General features: G+C 37.9%; 2 protein-coding genes across 8 annotated transcripts; both read left to right on the top strand.

Annotated features, from left to right (window-relative positions):
* The first annotated feature begins 1,283 nt into the window (after positions 1–1,283).
* On the top strand, positions 1,284–5,175 carry LOC147640165 (cytokinin hydroxylase-like). Its single transcript, XM_086778055.1, has 5 exons — positions 1,284–1,778; positions 1,957–2,183; positions 2,942–3,195; positions 3,526–3,925; positions 4,399–5,175. Exons 1-5 carry the CDS (start codon positions 1,448–1,450, stop codon positions 4,846–4,848), a joined length of 1,662 nt encoding a protein of 553 aa, XP_086634181.1. The 5' UTR covers positions 1,284–1,447; the 3' UTR covers positions 4,849–5,175.
* A 3,192-nt stretch (positions 5,176–8,367) lies between these two features.
* On the top strand, positions 8,368–12,887 carry LOC147640164 (uncharacterized). Of its 7 annotated transcripts, XM_086823281.1 has the most exons (3): positions 8,368–8,701; positions 11,499–11,604; positions 12,415–12,887. In XM_086823281.1, the coding sequence occupies exons 1-3, from the start codon at positions 8,407–8,409 to the stop codon at positions 12,422–12,424; spliced, it is 411 nt and encodes a 136-aa protein (XP_086679407.1). In that variant the 5' UTR covers positions 8,368–8,406; the 3' UTR covers positions 12,425–12,887. The 7 variants fall into 5 exon arrangements, with proteins under 7 accessions (XP_086679407.1, XP_086679415.1, XP_086679397.1 ...); XM_086823254.1 differs by lacking the exons at positions 11,499–11,604; positions 12,415–12,887 and adding an exon at positions 9,664–10,807; XM_086823243.1 differs by lacking the exons at positions 11,499–11,604; positions 12,415–12,887 and adding an exon at positions 8,955–10,807.
* The last annotated feature ends 2,155 nt before the right edge of the window (positions 12,888–15,042 follow it).

The following is a 15,042-nucleotide window of genomic DNA, read 5'->3' as shown; positions in this document are numbered from 1 at the left end:
CACACGCGCGCGCGCGCGCGCGCGCGCGCGCTCAAATAGATTTATACACATATATATAATTTTAATTAATTAAATTTTAGATTAAATTTTAATGGTAGGGATGAGTGGTGAGGTGTGCTCACTGTCAAATAAATGCATCTTACATGTAATGTCTCTCTCTCTCTCCTCACACACACACACACACATGCACATGTACACCCTCTTTCTCTCACATACACATGCACACACTCTCAAATGTCAAAACTCTCTCTCTCTCTCTCTCTCTCTCTCTCTCTCTCTCTCACACACACACACACATACACATGCACATGTACTAATGCAAACACACACTCTTTCCCCCCCACACTCTCACACATAGACTTCCATGTCTCTGTCTCTCTGTGTGTTTCTCTCTCTCTCTCTCTCTCTCTCTCTCTCACTCCCCTCCACACACACACACACACACAATCTCTCTTCTCACACACACTCTCCCACCACATATAGAAACTCTCTCTCTCTCTCTCTCTCTCTCTCTCTCTCTCTCTCTTAGATACATTCATGCACACACATAAACACACTTCTTTCTCATGCACACGTGCACTCTCTCTCTCTCTCTCTCTCTCTCTCTCTCTCTCTCTCTCTCTCACACACACACACACACACACACACCCACATGTAAATATATATTATCTATAATATTATGTTTTATTATACTTAGAGTTTTTTGTTTGTTTTTCGAGCCGGGGTCAGAGATGAGCATGCTCATCTCTGAGAAGTGTGTGTGTGTGTGTGTATGTATATTCTCTCTCTTACACATGCATATAATATAATATTAGAAGATATGTATGTGTGTGTGTGTGTGAGAGGAGGAAGGGGAAGGGGTGGGCAATTTGCTTTCTAATGTATTATATATATATATATATATATATATATATATATATATATATGAGAAACTCATTCAATGAGTAAATGGTTTGATGGTGACCACTAATTGTGAGCCCGAATGCATCTAGGCATGTGGGAAAGAAACCCCCAAACACTTGTCTTCCCTTCTTCTTTCTCTTTTTCAAAAATTCTTCCTCCAGGGGTAGGCACTCTTCCTTTATCTGATAATAGACTCTCCTTTCTGATAATAGACTCTCCTTTCTCCACGTGAAGGGGTAGGCTATCTTGTAATAGATAGATAGATAGATATTATCTTAAGGAAGATTTTCAACAAAGCTATCACATGACAAGAATTCGGAGATTAGATAGAATTTGATTTTAGAAGCCTCCAAAAACGTGCTTCCCACGGGAGGAAATAGTCCAAGCAAGAGTTTGTGTTGGAATGGAAACCTCGGCGGGCAGCCGACGAAGCTTCGTGGGTCTCTTCATACTTCGTTGTGTAGTACTGATAAGAGCAGCGCCTTTTTACGTGCGCCAGCACTAATATCGTCGTCAACAGACTTGCAGCCCCCCTTTTAGAAAGATGCAGCCATTTTCGGAGCAGCAGCTCTTACCGTTCGTTTCTGGCTATTGCTCTCCTCTCCGCCTCCTCTCTTCTCTGCTTGCCATCGCAATCTGCTCCCTGCTTCTTTACCTTCTCCACGTCTACTACTTGAGACCGATTTCTCTTCGGAGGGCTTTGCTGCAGCAAGGCTTCACCGTGTTGCCTTATCGCCTCATCGCCGGAGATCTCCCTGAGGCTAAGCGTTTGGAAGCCCAGGCTCAACTCTCCGACATCCCTTCCCCCTCACACCACCATCTCCTTCTACCCCATATCCTCCCCTTCTACAACAATCTCCTCTCTAAGCACGCAGGTATGGCCGCTGATCTTGGTAACTTAATTCTTAATTCAAAATCTTTAATCGCAAAGTTAAGTCACCTTATTGGCATAATGATCAGCATTAGCCTGAATTTAATGCAAAAAAATTGAAGCTCTTAATTACTTTTCTCGTGATGTAAGTGCTTTTTGTTTTGTTGGGCTTGTATCTACAGGCTCCCGTGTAGTTTATTGGTCGGGTAATCGGCCCAACCTCCTTATTAGCAATGTAGATGATGCAAGGAGTGTTTTGTCTTTGGATGTAAAGCAAATGCAAAAGCCCTCCTTTGCCACTCTAGCCTTCCACAGGTTGTTGGGCAAAGGGCTCTTGTTGGCCAATGGTGAAGACTGGCACCAACAACGCAACATCCTTCGCCCTGCATTCTTCTCCGAGAAGCTCAAGGTTCGTGCATTACACTTTTGAATTCTGCATTGTAGTAAGTTGAACTTAAGCCTTTCAACATAACATTATTTGAGGCTCGTCTTAAAGAGAGATTAAAATTACTTTTGGGTGTATATAGAATCAATGTCGCTAAAACATATGTTTTCAAACTAGGGTAATATACTAAGATACCTTGAAATTAGGATAGCATAGTCAAGGATGTATTTCAATTAAGATAGGATAGTCTAAGTACTAGTATGTCTTCAAATTAGAAACTTATTAGCCACATATAGATAAGATTTAAGCCCTCTCTAGCATAGCGGTTAATGCATCACGCTCTCAATTGAGAGATCCTAGGTTCAAGTCCCAATTGAGAGATCTTGTTGAGAGATCCTAGGTTCAAGTCCCAATTGAGAGATCTTGTGTGTGCTTACGTGAGCTCTGTCTCTCTTCTCTCTCTCTCTCTCTCTCTCTCTCTCTCTCTCTCTCTCACACACACACACACCCCAAAGTAACTCGAGAAAAAGAACATTGCATACAATGAAAAATAAATCGAGGTTCTCATTACGTAAGTCAATAAAAATTATCTCATGAGACTTAAGGCAAATTATCTCATGAGACATAAGTCAATTGAAATTATTATCAAGTTGTTTTTAGTACTATTATTATTATTTATTATTGATTACTAAATTTATTACAATTTTTAATTATTGAGTACGAATTTCTATTACAAATAACACTAAATTATTGAAAGCTTTTATATTTTTATTGTGTGGTAGGAGGTGGTGGGTGACATGGTGACGAGCTCATTAGAGATGGTGGAAGGGTGGGAGAGACTAGTCAATAACCAGCAAGGACGCATGGCAGAGTTGGAAGTGGCACGTGACATCAAGCATGTGACAGCTGACATTTTGGCACGCAGCTCATTTGGGTCAAGCTACCTCAAAGGCAAAGAGGTGTTTGAGAGGCAAGAGCGTCTCCTTGATCTCCTAAACAACCTCTTTATCCGAAATATTCTTATCCCATTCTATCAGTAAGTTTTTTAGATACTAGCACTCCATTAACCTTATCGAGTTTGTACCAAAATTTTGCACTAATTTTGTCACATTTAAACTACTTCTTGGATAATATGTTGCTCTTAGCTACTAAATGTTCCATTCATTAGTAGTGCTTATAGAGTTTATTGTGTCTAGTCAGTGGACTTGATGCTTATACATAGATTTAGATTGTTAACTACTAAATGACACACTTGTTCGTACTCATCATTAACAATTAGATATAAATGTTTTTTTAGCTAATTTATTACTTTATCAATATAATATTATATTAATGTTTTGTTTTTATTTAACGGGGATGATGATAGGTACCTTCCCACTAGCACAAATCGTGAGATAAAGGAGATGGAGAAGAGAAATAACAAAGAACTTTTTGAGATTATACAATTGAGGAGAAAGGATATAGCCAATACAAAATCAGGATCCCACTCTACTTATGGGACTGATTTGTTGGGATTGATTTTGGCTGCAGAGGAGCAAGAGGCCAAGCTTGATAGGAAGCAAGCTCGTCTCACCACACAACAAGTGATAGATGAATGCAAAACCTTCTTCTTTGCTGGCCACGAGACTACTGCAAACTTACTTGCATGGACCATGGTTTTATTATCCCTTAACCAAGAGTGGCAAGATAAAGCGAGAGAAGAAGTCTTGGAAGTGTGTGGATACAAGGGTGAACCTAAGGCATCCCAACTAAACAAGCTCAAAATTGTAAGACCTTGATGAGATTTCTTATTAATTGTTGGTTTTGTTTTTTTAGTTTGAGGGGTCCAAGCCTTCATAAATCCCTCTTAATAAATAATTTGTCTTAAGTGATTGCATTATGTTTGCTTCTAGTATTATTAACCTACATGGGTAAAACCTATTGATTTTCTCAAGCTCTCGAGGCGATCATTATAGTGCACATTCCCTAATATAAGATAGTCTATAACTTACACTAAAATAGTCTATAATATAGGTGATCATCATGATGCACATTCTTTAATATAAGTTAGTCTTTGATTTACACCCAAATCAAGTCAAAAGATCAAGCTTTAATACCAAAGATTCCTTATTATATTCATAACTGAAAGTAGCCTTGAACTAATTACGATGACTAACCTACATTTGTATGTCCTCATTACCTCTCTTGCTAAACTTCAAATATTACTTTTCATTGATGATGTTTGTTATTATATGTGCAGATGGGGATGATATTGAATGAATCACTAAGGTTGTACCCTCCTCTGCCAACACATGGTGGACGTGAGACATTGAACAATGTTGAAAAGGTGAAGTTGGATGGTGGCCAATGGTTGCCACATGGAATGGGGACGACCATTACATGCCTTTTCATACATAGAGATAAAGAGGTATGGGGCGAGGATGCAGATGAGTTTCACCCAGAGAGGTTTGCAAATGGGGTTTCGCAAGCATGTAAGCACCCATACGCCTTCATGCCCTTTGGCATTGGACCCCGTAGCTGTATTGGCCAAAACTTTGCCATCATGGAGGCCAAGGTTATCCTATCTCTTATCCTCCAACGTTTTCGTTTCGATCTTTCTCCCAACTATCGTCATGCCCCCCAAATCGCCATCACTATGAGACCGAAATATGGTGTCCAACTTATCCTCAAATCCATATCAATGGATTAGTGTTTTATGTAACCAACATCGATCAAGTTAACCTTTGATCCTAATGTTTTACTTGACTAGCTTGTGGCCCTTACTGATGTCCAATAAAATTAAGGTTATTATGGCAGCTTTAAGGCTTGCACACACAATTTATATCATTTTTTAATGAGAGAGGATGATGTAGTTGGTTGTACCCTCGACCATTATATCCAAATAGCTGAGGGTGTTTATTCATTCACACAATAAATTATTACATCAAACAATGCCATATTTTAGCAAGGCATCTAAAGTATATATCTCTTGTACATGGATCAATGAAACAGGTTTATTGTGAACTTCTTGATGTTACCACTAATGTCGTTACCTAGGGGTGTTATTGCTTTTGGGAGATAAATGTCATCTTTAATTAGTAGAATCCTTGCTTTTGAGTGTCCTTTCGAGTGTTAGTCTTGGTGAATGTCATATTCAATTAGTAGAATCGCCTTCTTAAGTGTCTTTTTGAGTGTTGGTCTTGTTGTTTTTTTTTAAATTCTAATGTAGAGATACTTTACTTATAGTTCTTAAAAGTTCTTGTTTGGGTGGACTTTGGATAAGGCTAATCAAGTTTTTGAGACGGTTCATAGAAAAGGACATTGTCTTTTGAATTTATCTTCACTAAAGCATTTGATTTGGAAATATGCAATGTTAGTTTTGACTTCTTGTTAAGACACTTCCATAGATAAAGTTTTCTATTGTTTTTGAGACACTTTCATACATGAAGTTGTATTATGGTTTTTTATTTCAATAAGGTGTTGAATAATGGAAAAGATTATCAATCTTTCAACTTGATCATTTCTCATGTTCTAACATAAACAAAATATTTAGAATTAAAGTAGAAATTACCATGGTAAAAAATTTATGTCATTTTTAGTAGGCTATACTTTAGTTAACTAATGAGGATAACAACATCAACGAACCATCCCAATTATGACTTCATCTTTGAAAAATGCCAAAATATTAGAATTGGTCACTCATTGACGTATTCACCAAACTGTCCAAATTGGTGACTCATCCATAAAGAGAGTTTTTAAGAAAAGAAATTACGTGATCATTTTAATATTGGGCTACCTTGATTTGATATTATTTGAAGTGCAAGACATGTTACTTGTGCCTTACTTTGATTGCACCTCAACTTTGATCAGCCTAACAACAACCAAACATCTTGTGGTCTACTACCAAAATAAATCTTTATCTGAGAAGATAATGCCTCCACACTTTCAATGCATAAGTGACTGCTAAAAGTTCTAAATCATGGACCGCTCATGGGGCCTAAGCTTTCTTGATTCATAGGCTACTGGCCTTTCTTCTTGCAGGAGGATTCTGACAATTGCAAAGCCACACATCAATAATCACTTTAAAAGACTTATCAATTTTTTACAATTTTAACATGAGGTTGTTCATTAAAGCAGTTTTGAGTTTGTCGAACACACACTAGTGCATCGGCATCCAATTGAAGGGTATATTTGTCTTTAGAAGAGTTGTGCAATAGAATTTTGGCATATCTTGGGATGGTTATGTGATACCACCCTGTTTATCCAAGAAATCCTCAAACTTTCTTTATAGTTTTGCGGTAGCAAGTTAGGATGAAGTCCTAAGTGATGTATTTCATGGATATATTATGAGAGTAGTCATTGTAATAGCATTAGGCCTCTTATGAGCCTAAAGTGTCCGATCGGCCGCCATAGTTTAAGTGAGTGTGAACACTTATGGCCATGTATATAAGTGAATATCTCTCATAATACAATAGACTCTCCCATTGTACAGTTGAGTCTTGCTCTTACTAATCCTCTTGCTAATCTCTCTCCCTAATACATGTTAGTGAGTGTGTGTGAGTGAAGTGAGGTGAGAGGAAGAACGAGTACGCGTAGTGCAACGCGGCGGTGTGACAACGCTCGCGGGAGATGCGGTGGAACTGCTTCTCAAGGAGTTGTAGAGCTTAGAGACCTCAAGGGTTATGAGCTCGGCCATTGGAAAGATCCTCACGATAGTTGCGGTTCACCATGTAATCTCTTGTTGGATGTGTTTAAGGGGGATTAGGGTGACCATAACAACCCCTCCTGATGAACTCACGTGCTACACTTACATATTTTTAGGTGGACCCCTTGAGCACTAGGCTTGATGAAATTCTATTTTAAAAGTTGATTTAATTGCTTCTTAAGTTCAATTGCTTTTCAGGTAGTACCACCATCATATAAGCCATTCTCACAACTGGTACAAGGTCTACCTCATGATCCACTTCTTGGATTGGGGACATTTTAATCAATTTCTTACGGAATACATCCACCATTTAGATTCAAACGAACTTGAGTCTTTCCCGATAGAATTAAGCTTAATAAGGTAAATTGGTTCTTTCTTCCTAAGCCCTTTATCATTATGTATACCATTACCACCTATAACTTTAGAGATACAGTGACTTTAATAACTTGGAACTTATTTCGATGAAGATCCAGAAAAGAAATAGTTTCCTTATGGGAGTGTATATCTGCTTGATTCTGAGTAAGCAAATCATTCTAAGAATAACCCATTTTGAGAATTGAAGGTAATGCATGCAACTCCACCATCAATGCGAAGGGGGGTTTGTTGGATATTTCGGTGAAGTGTCCTTAGTGGTGCAAACACACTAGGTGTGAACACCCTCTTAGTTAGGATCAAAAGATAAGGCCTTGGTGCCTATGAAAGCATGTACTTGGGTCCTTCATTCTACACATAATGAGTACCATTCATACTTGAGCTCTATTGCTTCTCTCTCTCTCTCTCTCTCTCTCTCTCTCTCTCTCTCTCTCTCTCTCTCTCTCTCTCTCTCTCTCTCTCTCTCTTACACACTTTACTATGATGATGACATTTCATCCTTCATAGCTCCGTGTGTGATCATGTGGATGCCAACAGTCTTAAATGCATAGTCATGCTCATGGGCCTTTCTACCGAAGTCGTAAACCTTAATACTTTTCTGTAACACGATTGAAGCTTGAGTTAAGTCTATTTGCCATCTTTAAATGCGGTGAGATCTCACCCATAAGTAGCACTCAAAAGAGAAAGAGTAAATACATCCTGACGACTTGAAGGTGGAGTTGCCACTAAAATCATTATATCTCCTCGACAAGCTTGTGAAATTTTAAAAACGTTGTCTTACTCACAATTTCTAAACATAATAGAAGAATTAAAGATTTTTGTTTGCGGAAGGAAATGGATTATTAGCCTTGAGCTTCAAGAGTTAAGAAGGGCAGTCACTAAAAGTGGGGTTGACTCCAAAATGTTGAATGGGTAGAAATTCTAACAAAAGTATCCTTAACTTTTTGGAAATAAAGTGAAAAAATGTTTACCAAAAGTGTTGTAAGACGTGCATCCATTGGGAGTTTTTCAAAAACTACTTTCTACTTTTTTCAAGCAAATTTATTTATTTTTAACGAAAAGAGATATGAAGGTGATGTGACCCAGTTTTATCCATGTGTTGGGAAGCGTCGTGGGTAAGCTACTAGACTTGTTAATCGACTTGCACGCAGCCGCATTCGGAGCAGCAGCTCTTACCGTTCGTTTCTGGCCATGGCCATATTATTGCCCTCCTCTCTTCTCTGCTTGCCATCGCAATCTCCTCCCTGCTTCTTTACCTTCTCCACGTCTACTCACTCCTTGAGACCCACCCATTTCTCGTCGGAGGGCTTTGCTGCAGCAAGGCTTCTCACCGTGTTGCCTTATCGCCCCATCGCCGGAGAACTCCCTGAGCTCAAGCGTTTGGAAGCCCAGGCTCAACTCTCCGACATCCCTTCCCCTTCACACCACCATCTCCTTCTACCCCATATCCTCCCCTTCTACAACAATCTCCTCTCTAAGCACGCAGGTATGGCCCCTTTATCTTGTAACTTAATTCTTAATTCTAAATCCTTAATTGCAAAGGTAATTATTTTTGTCAATAATAATATTAGTAAGGTCCTCCTCAAATATGTGGCAAACATGTTTGTTTTGAATGTGTTATATTAATGTGGTATCTTCGCAATATTATTCCAAGGTACTATTCTCTTCTTGTAGATGTCCGCATGCATTACGCGTGTCGATTGCTCTTGCCAGCTCATAATGGGCTTCTCTTCTTGTAGATGACCGCATGCATTACGCGTGTCGATTGCTCTTGTTGCATGGTGCACGGTGTCGATTGCTCTTGCCAGCTGATAATGGGCTTCTTCTCTGCGTGGAATTTTTGGGCGCTTCTCTGCGTGGAGCCTCTGGGTGAACGTCTGCTAGGAGGTTCTAGGCGATTTTGTGGTCCGCTTATGACGTTTTCCTTGCCAGCTGATCGTGGGCTTCTAGGCACTTCTCTGCGTGAAGCTTCTGGGCGTTTCTCTGCGTGGAGCCTCTGGGGCGAATGTGTGCTACGAGGTTCTAGGCGAATGTTTTAAATGTGGTATATTAATGTGGTATATCGATCACCATCGACATTGGAAATGATGATATCATCATGTCTTTGTGGGATAATATTGTGGAGTTTGTATGTCAAGAGTGCACTCAGGTTATGTTCTCGCTTGAGAGAGGTGAAACTCTGCACCACCTTCATTTCCAGATGGTCACTCGCATACTGTCCACCTCTTTAATATCAGTAGGTAAAACTGTGAGGTGTTATTTGATGTGAAATGTCAATAAGCCACTGGGGGCTATTGTCATGTGCCGTGCATTGCGCCAAATAAAGATGCATACGTTTGAAGGAATGGTAGGTTATTGTCTCAAAGATCTGCATAAACCTCACTTTCGCTTTCATGCACACAAAGAAATCTCATGAGAGGCTGAACACTATATGCACAATTTGGGCAGGGTGACTTGAAAAATAGGGTTTGCCTCGCGCCACTGAATATTTTTGAGAGGGCTTTTGTATATATGGAAAACTATATACTCAACAAATGGACAGTGAACCTTGGGGTTACTCTTCTAAAAATGATGAGAAGTGGAAAATATTTCCCTAGTGCTCAATGGATCATTCCGAAGGTAGGCAATGGAATGGATTCAAGTAGAGCTCGTGTGGTATGGAAGTGCTTGAAGACTCCCGAGCTCGCAGACATCTCTGACATAAGAAAAGTGTTCTTCAGAGATCACTACATCGAAGGTGAGTCTGCCAGGTATTTTCTTTCGAAGCGATGTGAAGCACAGCGAGGAGATGATCCAGATGCCTTCCTGCGAAGTGAAGAGGATGGAGTTCCACTTGGTGGTTGCAATAACCCAATCATCGTGGAGGACAGTCCTCCTGATGTCAACCTTGCAGAGCCATACATAAATTTCTCTGAAGAGAAAGCTGCAGAGTTCCTCAGAGCCATCAGCGAGGGAGATGAGTTCATCTCAGTATCGCCGAAGCTTGACCTTAATGGAGAAGCCTTTGTCTTAGTCTTGTAGTTCGCTTTCCTTGTAACGTTCGCTGGATATTTATGTACACAAATAAAACTTTTGGTGGATCAATAAAACAAAGTTTGCTTTTCTTTCTGTCTTTTCTATTTGAAATATCTTAAAACAAAGTTTGCATTCATTTACGTATTTTCTGTTTGAAACCCGGTGGAGTAAGTGACTTACCACGTCGATATATCATATTCTATATCCTAAGGTACCTGCTAGAAAATAAGTCGCAAAAATGCACCAGTCCTCACAAAATCTCAATATGCACCAGTCACAAAATATATATGGGACCAAAATGTTTGTTTGCTATAAATTAATTAGTGTGAGTCATTTTAAAGCAAGTGAGGATACAAAACCTTAGTGGAAGACGCGATGTACAAAACCTTAGTGGGAGACGTGGTTATCTGGAGACTTCTCTTTCAAGCAGTTTCCAGAGGCTTCTAAGATGCCTTTAAAAGGGCCTTGTATTTGTTTTGAGGTTTGGGCCAGAGGCCCAAACAGAGCTAGACGTGTGAGAAAGAATGTGTCTTATCATGTGGAATATAAGAAAGCAAGAGAGAGAGAGAGAGAGAGAGAGAGAGAGAGAGAGAGAGAGAGAGAGAGGATGTTAGCGATTCGAATTGAGAGAGATGATGTCCGGTGCAGTTTGAATTAAGAGAGAGAGGCGATGTCTGCAATTTGAATTTTGAGAGAGAGAGAGAGAGAGAGAGAGAGATGACGTTTATGATTTGAATCAATGGAGAGCGAGAAAGAGACGATAACAGTCTAAATAAAAAATAAAAACCTTATCTATAAGGTTGATATTACATTAATTAGTGCGCACTTGCGGGCACTAATTAATGTAATTCAGGTGTAGCCTGAATATGGTAGTAATAAAGCTTCTCCTTGACAATTAAACGTCTTGTTATATTATCATAGTTAGTGTTCAATGTCCTTATAGCTTCTTAAATAGCTTCTTAAATATTGATTTCCAATTAATGATCTTGTTCTAAATAATTGGAGCTCCTAATTACTTTTCTCTCATGAGTTATTTGATGTAAGTGCTTTTTGTTTTGTTGGGCTTATTTCTATTACAGGCTCTCGTGAGTTATTTGATGTAAGTGCTTTTTGTTTTGTTGGGCTTATTTCTATTATAGGCTCGTGTGTAGTTTATTGGTGGGGTAATCAGCCCAACTTCCTTATTAGTAGTAGTGCAGATGATGCAAGAAGTGTTTTGTCTTTGGATGTAAAGAAAATGAAGAAATCCTACGTTGTTGCCACTCTAGGCTTCCACAGGCTGATGGGAAAAGGACTCTTGTTAGCCAATGGTGAAGATTGGCACCAACAACGCAACATCCTTTGCCCTGCATTCTTCTCCGAGAGAAGCTCAAGGTTTGTGCATTACACTTTTAAATAAGTTGTACTTAAGCCTTATTTGAGGTTCGTCTTAAAAAGAGATTAAAATTACTTTTGGGCGTATATAGAATCAATGTCGCTAAAACATATGTATTCAAACTAGGGTAATATACTAATATACCTTGAAATTAAGATAGCATAATCAAAGTTGTATTTAAATTAAGATAGGATAGTTGAAGTACTAATATATCTTTAAATTAGAAACTTATTAGCCACATATAGATAAGCTTTAAGCCCTCTCTCTCTCTCTCTCTCTCTCTCTCTCTCTCTCTCTCTCTCTCTCTCTCTCTCTCTCTCTCTCTCTCTCTCTCTCTCTCTCTGTGGGTGCTAGCATAGCGGTTAATGCATCACTCTCTGAATTGAGAGATCTTGGCTTCAAGAGTCCCGATTGAGAGATCTTGTGTGTGCGCGTGCTTTTTATCTCACATACACACACCCGCCAAAGTAACGTGAAACGTTCAAAGATAAAGAGCATGCATACAAAGAAAAATAAGTCAAGGTTCATGTATGTAGCATTATTTATAACACAAGTAGGTATTGAGATAATCCTAGCATAGCTAAATAGAAAAACTAAAAACAAGTCAAACTCGTGAGACTTAAGTCAACAAAAAATATTATCTCATGAGACTTAAGTTAATAAAAATTATTATCGAGGTGTTTTAGTAATATTATAAATTTTTATTATTGATTACTAAATATTATTATAAATTTTAATTATTGAGTACGAATTTCTATTACAAACAACATTAAATTATTTAAAGCTTTTATATTTTTATTGTGTGGTAGGAGGTGGTAGTTGACATGGTGTGACGAGCTCACTAGAGATGGTGGAAGGGTGGGAGAGACTGGTCAATAACCAACAAGGTCGTGTGGCAAAGTTAGAAGTGGCGCGTGACATCAAGAATGTGACAGCCGACATTTTGGCACGCACCTCATTTGGGTCAAGCTACCTCAAAGGCAAAGATGTGTTTAAGAGGCAAGAGCGTCTCCTTGATCTCCTAAACAACCTCATCATCCGAAGAGGTCTTTGCGGGGCTGATTGTGGAGATTTTGCAGAAAGGGAAGTGTATTGAGGCCTTCTACTTAGTCTACATCCAGGTTCCTGGCCTCCTTCCCTTTCTATTTCTTTCTATTTCATTAATATGTGCTTAAGTATGGTTAATGAGTGAATAAAGAGAGTGGGCTAGTTATGGATTCAATTTTTTGAGGAGAAGTCATTATCATCCCAAAAGGAGAATTGGCATCATCAAACTTCATTAACAAGCATCGATTTCAAGTCATTTATTGAAGTAATCCTTTCTAATTATGCTTAAAACGGTAGTAATTAGTGAATATTAAGAGCTTCAACCTAAATTTTTTGAAATTATTTTAATAATAGTTATTATACATTAAGAGTGATGGAATGTGTGAGTTTCATGAAAATCTATTGATGTTTAGTGGGTTAATTAATCGCTTAATCAAATTAGGCCAGAATGTCAATTAACAAAGGAAGTGCGTGATAGATTAATGATAAGTGAAATGTTATTTAAAACAATGAAATATTTTAATGATAAAATAGTATTTTGAATGTTCAAAAATTTTTAATCGGGATTTACTATTTAAAAATTAATTTCCAAAATTGGTAGTATTTTAACAATTATTTCAAGAAAGTGGGTTAAAGAGATATTTACGAGCCATGGAGTGGGTCAATTGTGATTCTTAATGTTTTTTCTCATCTTAAAAAACTTCGAGATGTTTAAGTTTTGTTTAGTCTTTCAAATTATGGTTTTACTTATTTTTGAGAAGGTTGTAAAATTTTGGGAAATTTTGAAATAATATTAAGAATATAGAGAATGAATATGGAAAATTAAGGGTATGTTTGTTGATATATTATGAGGTTTCTGTGGTTTTGATTTCATACAATGGTTTTTAAATAAATATTATTATTATTCAATTAAAAATGCTATTTTGTTGCAAAATTAATAACTCAATATGGTTAATGAATTTGGGGATGAAGTACAAAAATATATACTTTATTTGTTATTAAAAATGTATGTGTAAAAAGAGGACCTGAGTAGAAAGTAAATTTAAGATGGGGTTGTAATGTAAACTGAGCATAATCAGAGATTTAGGGGAGGGCCATTATCTAATCATAAGTAATGAGTTTGGGGTTTATTGGTGAAGATGAGATGTTTTTTTTAATGAGTTTTAAGAGCTTGTAAATTTTCATGACAATTGGAAATGATTTAAAGGTACTTGTTTTGTAAATGTGCCTTATTTTTAAGCATATCAAAGGGCGTAGTCTAAGTGTTTAGATGTGGTTAAATGAAAGGAACTTGTTTTTTTGGTATTCACCTTGCTTATCTAAGTGTTATTCTAGAAAGTCTTAATACATATTTATGGTTAATGAAAATGATTAGTTAAGCTTGTAGATATTAATGGATATTATTTGGACTACGAGTTAAAAGCAAATGAAGGCACAAATTATTAAAATTTATAGCGTAATAGCCTAATACTTAGCTGGTTAGTAGCCTGTTTTAGTGGAAATTATTTAGGGGGTCATTTTTGGTGCGTTCCGTCGGGAGTATAAAGCTTTTATATTTTTATTGTGTGGTAGGAGGTGGTAGTAGTTGACATGGTGACAAGCTCATTAGAGATGGTGGAAGGGTGGGAGAGATTGGTCAATAACCCCAACAAGGTCATGTGTGGCAGAGTTAGAAGTGGCGCGTGACATCAAGAATGTGACAGTCGACATTTTGGCACGCACCTCATTTGTTGGGTCAAGCTACCTCAAAGGAAAAGATGTGTTTAAGAGGCAAGAGCATCTCCTTGATCTCCTAAACAACCTCATCATCCGAAAGACTATCATCCCATTCTATCAGTAAGTTTTTTAGACACTAGCACTCCACTAACCTTGTCGAGTTTGTACCAATTTATGGATAAGTTTGCATTGATTTTGTCAAGTTTAAACCACTTCTGGGATAATATGTTGCTCTTAGCTACTAAATGTTCCATTCATTATAGGAGCACTTATAGAGTTTATTACTTCTTTTAGCTAGTGGACTTGATGCTTATACATATATTTAGGTTGTGCTCATCATTATATAATTAGTTATTTATGTGTTTTTAGGTACTTTATTACTTTATGAGTGTAATTGTTATATTAATGTACTATTTTTATTTAATGGGGATGATGATAGGTACATTCCCATTGGCACAAATTGTGAGATAAAGGAGATGGAGAAGAGAAAAAACAAAGAACTTTTTGAGATTATAGAATTGAGGAGAAAGGCTATAGCTAATGCGAAATCAAGATCCCACTCTACTTATGAGACTGATTTGTTGTGGGATTGATTTTGGCTATAGAGGAGCAAGAGGCCAAGCTTGATAGGAAGCAAGCTCGCCTCACCACACAACAAGTGATAGATGAATGCA

The sequence above is a fragment of the Cibotium barometz genome, chromosome 3 (genome assembly GCF_041138505.1).
Source record: "Cibotium barometz isolate CiBa-2024 chromosome 3, ASM4113850v1, whole genome shotgun sequence".
Taxonomy (NCBI): Eukaryota; Viridiplantae; Streptophyta; class Polypodiopsida; order Cyatheales; family Cibotiaceae; genus Cibotium; species Cibotium barometz.
The sequence above is the reverse complement of the archived record's forward strand: the minus strand, read 5'-3'. Positions and strand labels throughout refer to the sequence as shown.

What these genes read in the sequence shown, in the direction of transcription:
- LOC147640165 (XM_086778055.1), top strand. Translation starts at nt 1,448, where the DNA reads ATGCAGCCATTTTCGGAGCAGCAGCTCTTACCGTTCGTTTCTGGCTAT. An exon ending in TCTTCTCCGAGAAGCTCAAG is followed by an intron (nt 2,184 to 2,941) that starts GTTCGTGCATTA and finishes ATTGTGTGGTAG; the next exon opens with GAGGTGGTGGGTGACATGGT. An exon ending in ATTCTTATCCCATTCTATCA is followed by an intron (nt 3,196 to 3,525) that starts GTAAGTTTTTTA and finishes GGATGATGATAG; the next exon opens with GTACCTTCCCACTAGCACAA.
- LOC147640164 (XM_086823254.1), top strand. Translation starts at nt 9,727, where the DNA reads ATGGAAAACTATATACTCAACAAATGGACAGTGAACCTTGGGGTTACT.